Below are 15,439 nucleotides of genomic sequence, written 5' to 3' on the forward strand. Positions count from 1 at the left end.
GAAGTGACGTAAAACCGTTTCTCTAATGATACGAGTAAGTAACCGTTTCGTAAGAGCCATCGTGAACGTTCATCTCCGTTTAGTAGTTTTACATTCTTCTTTTGTTTTGTGTATCGTGCTATGATGTTTTGATTGATGATTCGATTTATGATTTCTAGAGATGTTATTTACACATATTCTGAATGCTAGTGAGTAACAATAAAATATATTATGTATGAAGGGTGTACCGAACCAAATGATGGTGGATAATGCATAATACCAATCGATTATTAAGTTAATTCAATATAAGCTATAACATTTCTTTCTTGTTACAAAAGTATTATTAAAAATAAAAATTTTATATTTATCTCCTAAATTCTGGAGGTTACGGTACGGTTAAAAATTAATATCCTTCGTGAATTTAACCTGCTAGTAACATCTTTCCGAACAGTATAGTGATTGTAAAATGAGGAATTTTAGTCGGTATCAAAAGTTTAGTTACTAAAAGTATTTAATTAGTACTAATACTCCTCGAAGCATAGTGATTTTACGTTGATTAAAATTTCTTAATAAATTCCTCCGAGAAAATTGAGTTTGAATATTGGTTCGGTTAGTGTGCACTCAGGTATAGATTCTGACACTAAAGAAGGACCACGAAACAAGGGAGACGTTTCACGGCTCCACTTGCGATAGTAATCGTAGGTTCCTCTTACCTCGTAGTATCCTTAGGGTGTCTAAAACTGTACTTGAGTACACCTGTACCTAGTCATTATTCAAATACAATTTTCCAGAAAGATAAATTTTCTACGAAAAAATTCTATTTAAACTTATTCAACTTATACATACTGTTCTCCTATATAGGACCCTCACTTCAAGACGAATTTTGATTTTGATTTTCAATTCTAATAACACTATGGTACAATAAACATTCCGCATATGTATACCACTGTCTATTTTTAAAAACATTTTTACATACAATAGCTACTTGATGAATTTTTTGAATAAAATAAGATATTAATAAAAACCATACAAACCTACGTATGTAAATTTTAAAATAGGGTAAATCGAGGCGAATCGGATTACATGATGAATCGAATTGAAATAAAAATCAATTATTTGCTAAAGGAAGAATAAAAAATATTTTCTCGTTTTTCATTGTTAACGTTCAAGTACTTTTAGTTCTGTAATGTCAAACAAAAAATGATCCGATTCGGCTTAACCTACTCTACTTTCGGAACAATTATATATTTGAGGGTTCGAAAGAATCAAACTCGAATCCTCTAGTCTCTGAAACCTAACACATAAGGCTTCGAATAGAGATTCCAAGTGAGGAAAACTCGAATCTACAAGCAAATAATTCTGCAAAGCTAATTATTTCCAATCAGTCTTCTCTTTTCTCTGTTATTGCGCTGGTAACGCGCTGAGAAGAAAATTTATCTTTCCCTTTCCTAAAATTGCCTATCTGATCGTCAATGTGATAGTCTGCCAATGTGATCGGGATTTTACTTCTTCACGGTGAAACGACGTGAATCTCAGGGGCTCGGTCCCGATCGACAAGATCGCTTTTCCGCGTTCTTCCTCGCGTCGCACAAAAGCACGGGCGTGAGCTACCTAGCGCTCGCGCGCGCGCACACACACTTCCGCACACCTGTGTGCACGTGTGTGTGGTGAGAGCTGGGGATACTCCTAGTCAGGTGAAAAGATCGATAACAGGCTGGTCTGGCATTCGATGCACCGTAAAGTGTCAGAGACGGTGAGCCGGAAAGTTACGGGCTTGGAAATAATTTGATAAAGTCCGGGAGGTCGCGTCCACGGGACAGCTAGATAAATCAAAGTAACTGGCAGGTATGATACCTTGAAGAAGATCCCCAGGTAGTATCTCTTCTCGCCGAGTTTCAGCAGTGGCATCGTCCATCTTGAAGCAGCTAAGGTGCTGCTGTGCTCGTCCACGCAGTTTGGACAATCATCTGTGAAACGAAAAACGTAGAAAATGTAAATACACTTTTACCTGGGTAGTATGGGTAGAAGAATATGAGGATGGAAGGTTGTAGGGAGGAATATAGGGTGAAACTGCCTTTTGAAGATAAAAGGTTGCTGGGATTGGTACCTGGACTTCATTGCACATTGTTTTATGCACTTTCCGTAATAATAACTAATTACAGATAACTATAGAATATTATATAATATATATTATCCTAAGATTGATGTTAGTTAATGATTTAATACATTCGGGTTGGATGGGCATTAGTTTCCAAAGAAAGTAAATTCCAATTTTTTATTGGAATTCCCAACTACTTCTCGAGACGATACTGTATTTCCCAAGGCAATACGTATTCGTTCTTGGGTTAGGTCCAAAATGTCCGTCCCCAATGTACTCACTGAGACACATTCCTTTTCTTGAGTTTTAGATTCTACTTTTCTACTATTTTTCTAGTATATATTTTCTTAATCGTTGGTTTAGTACGTTAATAACCTCTGTTCACATAATGAATTTTGTAATTTCTCAGATTGCATGTTTCTCTCGTTTATACTGTTCCTTACTTACAATTTATGGCGTTTGTAATATTAAAATTTGTATTATTCTATTAAAAATATTTGCAATTGTAGTCAGTGTATATAAAAATGACTAAAATTGACGTGATACGTGGTTAATAATTAACAATTTCTTGGAACCTGCCAACCTCTACATTCTGAGAATGGAGAACCACTTCAGGAATAATCACTTTATTCGAGGTCACAGGTTAACTGTAACATAAACGTCGCCTACCCAATAAAAGGTACGAATGATATCTGAATACTGATCAAGAAGATTCACGATGAGCGAAGTAAGAATGAATTAATAATAGTCGTGTCTTGCATATCTATTAACCTTTTACTTTTCCTCTATCATCGTGTTAATTGTTGTAATAGGTTTCTCTGCGCAGCGATAGTGGAAGAAGAAAACGCATTATTACCCGGCTGTAACACTGACCGACGTGTTATATAACGCGGAAGAGTCAACGCGTCACATCGTGTAATGTCTTTGAAGGAAAACGGACGGGGCCATGTGAAAACTCCATTATTAAAAGCACGTTCGCGGCGCACTTTTGGCCGTACTTTCGTGAACCATTATTTCGCGGCATAATTCTTGGTAAGGGCAAAAGTTTTAATGTCCTCGGCGATAAAACATGCCTATGGAAATGAGGAACTTAACGAGAAGTTCGGGATTATATAGACTGTAAAATGAACGTGATTCTGACGCCGTTTCATAACTTAAGTAACGTCACCTTGAATTTCGGCTGACCCTCGAGTACCTAGCGAACGAATGATTAACCCTTTTCACTCGAGAGGTGACTCTCAGTCACTACTTAATTTGATGTAACAAACTTACAAATTTAATTCAAAAGTTTCTATACAAGAACAAACGTAGACTACAAAACTATAAATGTTTATGAGCATTAATAGGCTAAATATTAATAATATCGTTGAATGTTAATGTGAAGTGTTATAATAAGTGTTAAAATACTTTTTTTTAGATTTCCTATGATTATCAAGATTCCTGTATGGTTTGCAAAAATATAGAACTTAGGGGAATTAATACTGTAATCGATGGAACTTATTTTATATTTACTACACATTAAATCACTGTAAAAATTTCTAAGTTAACTTCGTTGAGTGCAACTGTTGTTCGAAGGTTGATCAATTTAAAATGTTACACAGTCTTTAACTATCATATGATGTATGTGAAATATAAGGAGTATTTCTAGTAGAAGAGGTCTCATAATTTTATGAATGTCTTTTGTGGGTTTAGCGTTCAGAATCGTGCAGTGGTATTACCTTATGCAATCCTGATGAGAAATTTTCGGTGACAGCCACGATCCATTGGTAAATTTCTCTCCGTTTGCACCGAAGTTACTCACACGATTACAAAATAACGCATCACTTTATTAATCTTCAACATTATGTAAATTACACGATGGCAGTTTCACTTTTACATACGTCAAGCGTGACTTTATATAATAATAAAATCGATTATTGCTGCTACTTTAAGTGGTAAAATGTACAAAACACCTTCGACATGAAATCATAGATAAAACATTAATATCTTTGTGCTTTTAAAAATTACTGCAATGAAAAACTGGGGATTTGCGCAAACGTTCTACTTACGGTTGTAAAAAGAGTACAAGCCAGCCAGCGACATTGTCTCCAATTTAAATTCGGCTTATATCGTCCTTTAATATTATTTCTTTATTTTTTTACTTGACATATAAGAAATTATTTTTGTTCACAATCAGTGAAGCACATTTTGTTTCATGACTGTATTTCATTGTTTTCCATTTATTCCATTTCGTATGTATTTATTAATTAAATACTTATTTCACTGTGAATATTAAAATGATATAATTTCTTGACGCAAAATATCATAAAATTTGTAAATATTGATCATGGTTACCCATTTTCTACTTTCACAGAAATAATAAAAATTCTTATAATCACCGGATTTAAACCTATATGCTTTTCTAATTACTTTCATTTTGTGTTATAACACATCGAAATTAAAGGAACTGTAATGTACATAGCAAACTGTAATAGGTACTAAATTATATTATAATAGATGACAAACTCTAACCACCTGGCCCGTATATAACCTTTCTATATCAACGTGTTTATCGTTGTCGATAGAAATAATATTAAACGTCGCAGACAAAATTTCATTATTCTGCAAATTACAATATAATTCGAAAAAATAATTTCAAACCAACATATTATATTTACATTTAATTAGCAAGAAAGTAATATCAGTGAGTGCAAAAGTGGATTCATAATAGTGTTATACTTTTATTTAAACAACTACTCTACTTCACTATTGTCTTTATTATTTAGTTCACTATTTTCTACAACTATATTTCATTATCTCGTGGCCCTCTTACAGTTTAATTAACTCTAAATAAGAAATAATCTTAACTCAATCAAAGGGAGATGTTAATTTTCTACAAATGCAATACATTTTAAGGCGCCGAATTATTATAATATCTCCTTAAATAACAATTGAATTTTTACTCTGCTTTTTTTCACCTTTGTCCATTCATTCACTATCTATTTTATTGATTTCTGCTGCAAGTATTGGCTACACATACATCTTCGTTACGTGTACATTTTTCATATTACTGAATAGGTCTGAGCAAACTAAAAACAGTTAATCAATCATTCACACAGATGACGTCAAAAAGTGGACTAGTGTTGTTTTAAAGTTCACGACTTCAATGCTCGATCGTTATTTTTAATTATCGATCTTCCAAGACGCGTTTCCCTTCAAATTCACCATCAAGATACGATAAAAGCTTTCCGGATAAATATGACAAATACTCCGTAACTCCGTAACGAAACAATTTCTCATCTTCGCACCCAACAATTTCATCTTTAACAAGATTCCGCTCGATCTCCGCAGCGACGCGCGGATCGTCATTAACCCTCCGATTACCACTTTCCGGTGCACCGTACCGATTAATCCATACACCAGTCACGGAGAAATTCCGCATTTTCCGTAGGCAACGCGTCGTTAGGTAGCCGCGATTAAATTGTATAATACAATAGTAACATCTAATTTAACATCTACTTGTATCATCTTGAATAGCAGATACATACATGGAAACAATGATTTCAGTAACAAATGTCAACTGTACTTCTTCCTATATAATATCATTTTAATTGTCAATTGTCAAGTATCAAGATATTCATATTAAATTCTTTGATATTAAAACATTAAGTCTCACGTTTCATGTCGTTACTTATTGATCATACTGTATCAGATTCGTGACGAACATTTCGAACAGAAAACGACAGTCAGGATAAGCAGTGTGAATGTAGATAAAGTAATCTTTTGCGATCATCGACAGATATACCTATTTTTATTGGTAATCATGTAGTTAATAAATCTTTGTTAACATTTTAGCTACTGTACATTCGTACATGGTACCGTATATCATCTTTTTGAACGGTACGCCATTATAGCGGCACAATTCTTTCTCTGTCATCGATAACTGTGCACATTGTAGTCTAATTTAACGTGTTTGCACAGTGGAAAATTCTATCAGCCTCAAATCACAGTGATATTAAATTTATGATATGCAGACTGCGTCAAACCTTGCCATACAGACGTTAGCTTCGTGACTAGTCCCGCCGTAGGTAAAAGGTTAATATTAAAAGTCTACTATGCTGTCTCAATCCTATAATAGTATTAACCATCGTAATTTCGGCAGAAACCATAAGACAAGAATTTAAGAATCATTGGTATCTGCTCCCGTGATTGTATAGCATCGTAATAGAGTGCGATAATACGGGCAGATTTCACCGCGTATTGAGAATCGCTAGGGGTTGTCTTCGCGTGGCCGAAGTATAGCAAAGAATTTGAGTATCGCGACGGTCGATGGCCGAGCTAAACGCCTTCGGCGGTTTCGTTGCCGGGCTGATTAAGCCGGCGTTCTGCATATTTTAATAATCGCTTCGTTAATCGCTGCGCGAGCCGCGCGTTGCGGTCCGCGGCACCGTCGTCCTCCCGGAATACGTCACCCTGCATTAATATTCAACGGTCCTCTTAATAGACACTGTTGGCTCTCACTTCCCGTCCCAGTTTTTTCTCTAGCCCCGCCAGGGACCCGTTGTCCCGCCCGCGGACTTTCAATAAAAATATGTATGAGAGGGCTATTAGCGGGAGAGTTTCTTCGAGGAAACGCCTTCCATCGTTAACCGTTCAGCCACGAGATGCTTTCCGAGCGATGCAAAGTATTTCGTCGTACCCGCGGTCGCGTCGGTTGGTCAGCTTTATTAAATTTAGCCTAGGCCGTTGCTAGTTTGGCGACGCTGCGGTTTCCTCGGCATGCTAACTACGGCGTACGGCTTGTGTTCGTCACGTCGAGTGCGAATATTTCAGGAGAGCGTGAACCTCTCGTTTGTAAGGTGTTCTCAGCGTGTAAATGGCGGTGACATGATGTTACAGTGCTGGTTTCTTTGGTTTAATTCATAAAAATTCTATTAGGTTCGCTGAAACTCTTTGACTGCTGGTAATACTTACCATTAACCCTATGTTTGAGGATATTTACCATAGTACTTTTCTCTGTACGATTTTTATTATTACTAAGCTTAGCTGATATTTCATATCGATTATGTCTAATGTCTAGGATCGTGTTTGACAGCATTACCTGTTGTCGTAAACAAAGTTACTGTCCAAATATAACAATTTTGTTGAATAAACCTGCTTTGTAACGCAGAGTAATTATTTTATGAATATCTCAGGAATTATTTATTTCCGACTTTACAACTTTTTATGCAGAATTCGATGGTTTAGCAGAATTTAAAAAGAAAATGTAGGCGTTCCATTTAAAAAAATGAACGTGACCTACATATCTTGATAAAACAGTAAACCAGCATAAAGCTCATATTACTATTAAATGCTTTCTTCGTACTCATACATTTTTTCATACAGTACATACTGTACAAGTTATTTAGAATCGTCACGTTACGTGACTCGCTAGATATATTCTTCGAGTAATTACTTGGGTTTCATCCCTTCGAATGACGATGAAGCATTCTCAGTATCTTTAGGCGCGAGCACGCGCGCCTCATTAAGGAATCATAACAGCGAAAGAGATAATCGTGCTGGAAAGGCGTGTTGCGGATTAATACGGACCTTGAAGTGTGCGTATCTTGTGGCTGTTCCGCGAGAGGAAAAGACATCGCTAGAGAAATGGCAGTCTGCGAGGGGTTCCGTGTGCGGCGGCCAATATGCGCGATTCGCTTCCTCGATATAAACTATTGCGGTGAAATACGTGCCGTGAAACAGGTGCGCGCCGGGCCTCCTCGAAGTTTCCTATTGGCACATAATGGAAACCAGAAGTTCGATCGATCGGAGAAAATGTTTGTGCGTTATGTGAAAGAAAATACCGCTGGAAAATGACGGTAAAGGGAAAACGGGGAAACCTGAGAGTACCCGGGGATGGTTGCGTGAAACTTAAGGAAGATTGATTGACTCCGCGAACGAAAGAAAGCCGCCGCGGAATTAAATTGTATCGGAGAGACGTCGAATCGATTACTTCCCTGCTCGATGAATACAGTGCTCGGGCATTGAAATAATACGCGGAGCAATTACATAGAAAATCGTTCAAACTGCGAAACCGATCGATGCTAATCACGCGATACGAAAAATTCGTTTAGTATTGGTGGCTTTGCTAGTTACAGATAAATATTATCATTTGGTTTCGAATATGTGACTTTTGGGCAGAAATATTAGATAGTATCGTAACATTTTGATTTAAATTTGAACAGAATTTATTTGAACGACTGTGTCGTACTGCTAAATCACTTGATGGCTAGGTTGCGGAATTTAGCTAATGGAATAATTTTTATTCTTTCTCACCTAGTTTTCTGTTGGATTTATTGTTCAATTCTTGATATTTTTGGCCACTAATTTTCTATTCTTCGATACTGTTACACGCAACCAATAGAAAGTATAAAATTCTAAAATATAGTAGAAACACATCTTGTCCACATGCATATGATATATAGACGTCCATGTATTATAATGATATATAATGATATATAATGATATATAATGATATATAATGATATATAATGATATATAATGATATTTAATGATATTTAATGATATATAATGATATATAATGATATATAACAATTTATAATGATTTATAATGATTTATAATGATTTACAATGATTTACAATGATTTACAATGATTTACAATGATTTACAACGATTTATAATGATTTAAAATTATTTACAATTATTTACAATGATTTAAAACGATTTATAATGATTTATAATGATGTATAACAATAAAAATAATATATAGTTACTTTTTAAAAAATTCTGAAATTCCAGAAAACATTCCTTTGAAAAGAAAATACTTTTTTCCCAATACTTCCCTCTTAAAAAAAGGTGCTTTCCCTTCTTTCATGTTATCAACAGCAACAGAAATATGTACAACTTGTCATATTTCATTTTCCTAAATTCTGTTGTTATCTCGACGCTTATTGTGTACGTGTAACAGACACGTCGACGTTAAAACGATGCTTTTCAGACCAGTAATAGCTGATCGCGGATTTGCAAATTCACGGGATGGATTTCGGCGAGGAGTATTGTTAACGCCGCATTGTTTGGAACAACATTGCTGTCTACAGAATCCCACGGCTTGTCGCCCTTACGCCGTTAATTACACCGTGTAATTTTTTAGCGTTCCACTTCGAAATAAATCAATGTAAACGAGCGTTTCCCCTTCCGGGTCGCGTAACGTTGTCGGCGCGAAACGTTCGACGTGTTTAGTAATGCATTCCAGCGTACGCCACGAAAAACAGATAAACGAATTAGTTCCTTCTCTTATGCAGTGTCGAAACATAAAAACGCAGCATAAATAGTGTTATCAAATTATTCGATTACACGTAAGTTTATTTTTCGTTGAAATAAAATTTCTTCCATTGCAATTGAATTTATTTCAATTGTTGCAGGTAGTGTTTTTGAAACAGATGGCACAAACGGGAAAGTGATAATCTTACAATTAAAAACAAATTGCAAACATGCAATAAAATTTTTCCCTCTAATGTGCTGTATCTAAGGTGATAGAATTTGAAGATATCTCGAGTGTAATATTAGTTATCATAAATACTAATGTGCATTTATTAAACGAATTGTACTTTGAAAAAGTACAAATGTATTATATATTACGTAAATATTATTTGTTCATTTTATATGTTTGTGATGAATACTATTCAAGCAACAAGAAAATTTTCATGAATACCTAATTCTAGGAATTGTATTATTATACAATCTGTAGACAGAATAAAATATATCATCTTACTCTTGCAATAATTGGGTTAAAATAATAACGCTATCGTAGGCGGTAAAGTAGAAAATTTCAAACAAAAAGGACCGTAAAAGATAAGCGATTGATCAGTGAGACTCTTTATGTGTCGATCTATAGCGACCATTAAATAAATATCATTTAGCAACGACATACAAACCACACTATTTTAACTTCTTCGTGGGTTAATCGATGGAAGAGTGAATATTAAAAATGCAACGAGATATGAGCTATAACAAATATTTTAAATACTTTAACAAACTAAAAATAATATATTAATATACTTGCATAGAATTTTATTATATTGAATACAAAATTGTTGAGATTACCTTTTATACTGAATAACAATCATTACTTTTTATTCATTTCAAGGATTATACAGAGCGGTTTCAATTCACAACTGGGAAAATAAAATTAATGTCCACAATCCTTTTGTTAAAAAAGAAATTGAAATAAAAATTCTTTCAATGCAAATATACCATAGAAATCAATTTAATCAAATAATTCTCCTTACATTATTATTTCTTTTTTAACATGCATCATAATTAAATGAAATTAATTAAAAATCGTCACGGTTCATTTTGTGAATTAACAAACATCTGTTCCACTTAATCTTTCTAACCATTTAATGTTTATAACATGTCTATATATCAGTTTATATACCAAATACGTATCACGTTTATTAGAAGATTCATTAGTAGCGTAACGGATTTAATGAGGTTACATTTAATAGAAACACCAAATTATCCACCAATTATTTGGCCCTTATTTGTTAACCTTTAAACAATGAAACATCTGCAATCAAATATTGAAATTTCAACTAATATACAGAAAGACGAATGTTTACATGTAAATTCGTATGTGTTTCCGAATTAATGACAGGATTAATGGCTACATTATAAAACATGGCAACCACGTATATTAGAGGTCAGTGATTAGAGATCGTCTCGCAAATTCAACTTACTCTAGCAGCTGTTTGGAACGTTTGCAATCGATTGGCCTACAATTTTATATACAATGATTAACCAAATTTGGAACCGATTACGATAACAGCTAAAGGACAAAACGTTAAACGACTCATGATTGATTGTTTTCCTTTGTGATATTTCCTAAACAATGAGGTAAAAGAGTAAATAAATATTTTATTTATTTGTTAATTGATAAATATATTTCTAATAAAAAAGGGAGCAATTACAAAACAATATAGATACTAAAAAGCCGAAAGCACCTGTGTATTATAAGCTCAATAGTTAATTCATTTTAATTTCTACTGTTGATTTTAGTAAATGTTTTTTATAAAATATTTTTAATATTAACACTTAACTTTCTGATGGTGATTTAATAATAATATAAATATAAATATAATAAAATATAAATACATTTTTTTATAATAAACACAGTGAAAATCATAAATTAGTATATTATCTCGTGTAAGATAATTTAATAGCTTTGATTAGTACAATTATTTAGATAAAAATAAACAAATATTGTTTTTAATATAGTACAGAAATTGAAAAGCTAATTAACCACTTGTATTTGTAATGACAAGAGGTATTCGCAATGAACATCTTTAAATTAAATTGATGAAAATCAATGCAATTTAATGTACTATGAAGGGAGAAATGGGAAAGAACTTTGATCTTTTTAATGTCTTCAGTACCAAGTAAATTTTAGCTTGCAATGAACAGAAAGTTTCTTAGCGTTCTCACGAATTATTTGCAGACTGAAGACTAGTTTTCTTGGGAAGAAAATTATACAGCCAGAAGTTGATAATTAATGTTTAGTGATTTATTGTGTTAATAACGAATCTGATGAAGATTTTAAATATAATTTTCATAATGTTAGTAAGCAGTTGTCATAGCTGTTTATTTTTTCCCGACTTAACACTAGGTTTATGGAACGCGTCAATTTTGATGTACATTAAATTTTATAAACATTACTTCGTAAATATTTCCGTCGATTTTAATTGATGTAGTTACATAAATATATACCTTAACTGTCCATCTTTAAACCTCTAACTTCCAAGACCTAAATAAACGAACGTTCATTTTTCTAAGAACAATAGACTAAACTGTACAATAAATACTCGTAAACCTAGTGTTAGAACTGCGATAGAACTTTTATAAAACTCAAGGTGCAACTTGTCACGGTCTGCTTGAAAAGCGTGTAACGGTCAAAGACGTTGCGATACGCAACAATTCTGCCGAATTCTGCCGACGAGACAGAGAAAGCCACTGAATTGTCTGTCGGGAATGGAATAGACAGGTTTCCATCTGATGTTAAAAGAGTCGGGAATTGCGTTACGGAATTGAGAAGCGGTGAAGCGTAAGTCGCCTTTGTAGACGTTCGTTGCGTGTTCAAAGGCACGTCATCTTCTGTTTCTAGCGACTGAAATGATTTTATAAATATTAAATGACATTCTTCGGGAAGTGTTTGTCTGTTTATACGAAATCACGTTAGAATGAAGAAACGACCCATTGTACGTCTCATTATCAAAGAAACAATGTTTCCAGCACTAAAAGTTTTCTGTTATTATATCGGTATAATATGAAAATTAGAAAAAAGAAATTAATTTGTGTAAGGAATATATGTAGGAAACACAATAAGTTTAATTATAAATATGTAGGGGATTGTTTTGCATGTATAAATTAGTTGCAATAGTTCATGATATATTTACGAGAATGTGAATAAATATAATGAAAACTGACGCAATTTGTTTATATCTGTATTAACATAGTACCACAAAACGTTAATATTTTCTAAATTAAATTACACCAACGTTAATTCAGAATATAGAAAATATAAATGAAAATATAGAGGAATTAGTGGTATTAAATCATTTTATATATTTTCAATTGACCTTAATTGTGCATTAAGATCTTTTTTACTTAATATTTCAGATTCTTTAAAAAAGTTACACATTATCGACAAATCTGTTTAACTACTATATAATAATAACACATTTATAATTGTACAGATGTCCAGAACCGAGTTAAAAACTTAAATGCCGTATAATCTTCCCAGGAACTCTTTACCTTAAATTGGAAACACAATTACGAAGATCGATGAACACGATTTTATAAAAGTTTCTCACTTCCTCCTTGCGTGAAAACATTTATAGTGCGACAATGAATCCCTTTATAAGGAAAAATGGTATGTGATATTGTTTGGAAAACTAAACGCTGGAATCCTTTGATGGATTAGCGTAGCCTATCGCGTCAACGGTTTACTCCCCGTTTCAACGGCGTCGAGGTTAAGAACCCCTTATCCAGTTGCTCAATTAGTAAAGGTTAACTACAGCGAGGAGGTATTTATTCAGCTATTTATCTCAATCCTTCGGGGAACCGGGGCGCAAGAGTGCATCCTGGTAGATGCACGAAATGGAAAATTCAATCTGACAACCCTGCCGGAAACGTTCCCTTGCCAAAGTGCGAGTCTTGAAAGAGGCATAGGCTCTTCGAAGCAACTTGAAAATTCTTTCGACGTGTAGAAGATTATTCAGAGAAAGCGATGGCCCAGCTTCAAAGTTAAGGTTAAGTGAACAGTCTGTTGAAAAATTTCTTTCGGAAATATTTAGGCCGCGCGGGAAGTAATAAAATCAATAAACTATAAACGTCGTATATTTTATAACACAAATGCGTTTCAATTGTGCTGGTTGATAAATATTGCAGAGAGATCGAATGTGCAATTCAATTGTTTTTCGCGTGGTTTATTGTTGAATCGGTAACAGTTAAAAAATAGTTAAAGTGAGATAAATATTTTATGGCAGTACTGTGTTTCCGTTTAGCATAGAGAGCAATAGAATATAAAATATAGAATTTTTTATAAGAAAATAAAGGAAAAAGTATTTTTTCTCTGCAAATTTTCTTTTTGTTCTATGCTATACGTAATAAGATTGTTAAAATTGCTAAATAATTTTGAAGTTCTTTTTCAGTAGCAGTGCGGCGCTACAAATGATAATGGAATCGGAATGATTAATGGTTGACTTCACATTTTACTGATTACGACCTTTATCTCGAGAATCTGTATGTATCATGACATTTAGAGACCCTCTACTGTTAGTATAACGTATACATCAATTTTCCTTGTAATGTAGTTGCTATTTTCACTATGTAACAGTTTTGAACAATATTAACGTAGCATTATGATGTTTACAACTTGTTCATTGTCAGACTGCTGCAAAATGATACACTTGATAAGAAGTATTTAAGTATATATTTTCTATTGCCACAAGTAGAAACAGTATGTAGTAGTCAGGTACACGTAAACTCTAATATATATATTCTTAAGAAATGACAAATATTATATTGCTGTTTATTTTTAACTTAATTATATTATTGTTATTTTATAATATATTTAAATTTATTATTTTATTAAATTGTATTCTTTTATATGGAAACGTGGTAGATATAGTTCCGAAGTATTTAATACGATAAGATGGTAATATTCGTTTAATAAATTATCATCTGAGCGATTATACTTTCATTTTTTGAACAGGTATTCCTTTGATCGTTATGTAACTACTTACGCGGAGGTGTGTACAAACTATTTGAAGAACTTGAAATCGAGGCGCCAGTTTTACCAATTCCCTTTTATTATTTCATGTAACAGAACCTTGTCGAGGGGAACATTCAACCGGTTCTGAAACTTTCTCTGTCGTGTTTGCTTTGAGGCGGTGCAAGCCATGGGCGCCTTTGAGTGTCAATCTGTGGTAACCTTTCACGCAGGACAGTATAATTAAACTTCCTTTCAAGAAGAAACAACAATTACTCTTGATGCGAAAAAATATACAATGGGACATATGTTTCTAATCGAATGTATTCAGTTTATCTTACAAAGAAACGTAAATTCTGCCCTACTTAATTATTCCATGAAATTGGAGCATAAATTCCATCCAGTAATTTTCCACCAAATGTTCAATTACATTTATTTATCTGCAATGTTTATTTAAGTGTTGTGTATGAAACATGAATCTGATTTTTCAAACAAGAAAAACAATACTAATTAATACAATTCTCAAATTATATTGAATTTTAAAATATGTTTTAAGTGTAAAATGTATATCAACTAATCATAAAATCCAACGTATTGAAAATAAAATACAGAAAGGTAAGCTATATATAAAAATAAACGTAAATAGAATATTCGAATCATTAAAAATATGTAAAGTTAGTCAATTTTTGGTTGCAATATAATTTTGCTTAAAAATGTCTTGTAATTTGATCATATTTTAAATAAAAATTTTGAAAATATTAAGAGGTTTATAATTGCATGGTTTGAATTAGTTCAAATTACAATAACGATAATGTTTTCAACAGCAAAGAAATCCGCATCAGTGCCATTCAAATATATGCTTGTTTCATCATATTCCGGTTAAATTGTTCTCCAGGAATTGCCTTGCAATTGCAATCAATACGTTTCAAGGTTGTTATACCAGCAGAAACATGCAACAACCAAAGTATATGGCTCAGATTGTTATAACAGCAGAAACACGTAATAACCAAGTTGGATCGGGATCGTTGTTCTCTTGTACGAGATTCTGATAACTATTCTCGCTCACGGGCGCTTCCATTACGATCTAGCCGTTATTAACGGATAATAATGGTAT

At 33.3% G+C, this 15,439-nt stretch overlaps 1 protein-coding gene across 1 annotated transcript in view; it reads right to left on the reverse strand.

Annotated features, from left to right (window-relative positions):
- Positions 1–15,439, reverse strand: part of LOC116424200 (uncharacterized) — a 208,468-nt gene that overhangs the window by 9,344 nt on the left and 183,685 nt on the right. The window contains exon 5 of the mRNA XM_076369118.1: positions 1,834–1,946. Within this exon, the coding sequence (XP_076225233.1) occupies positions 1,834–1,946 (113 nt within the window). The remainder of the gene's footprint in view (positions 1–1,833; positions 1,947–15,439) is intronic.

Source organism: Nomia melanderi, chromosome 7, assembly GCF_051020985.1.
Source record: "Nomia melanderi isolate GNS246 chromosome 7, iyNomMela1, whole genome shotgun sequence".
NCBI classification, from domain to species: Eukaryota; Metazoa; Arthropoda; class Insecta; order Hymenoptera; family Halictidae; genus Nomia; species Nomia melanderi.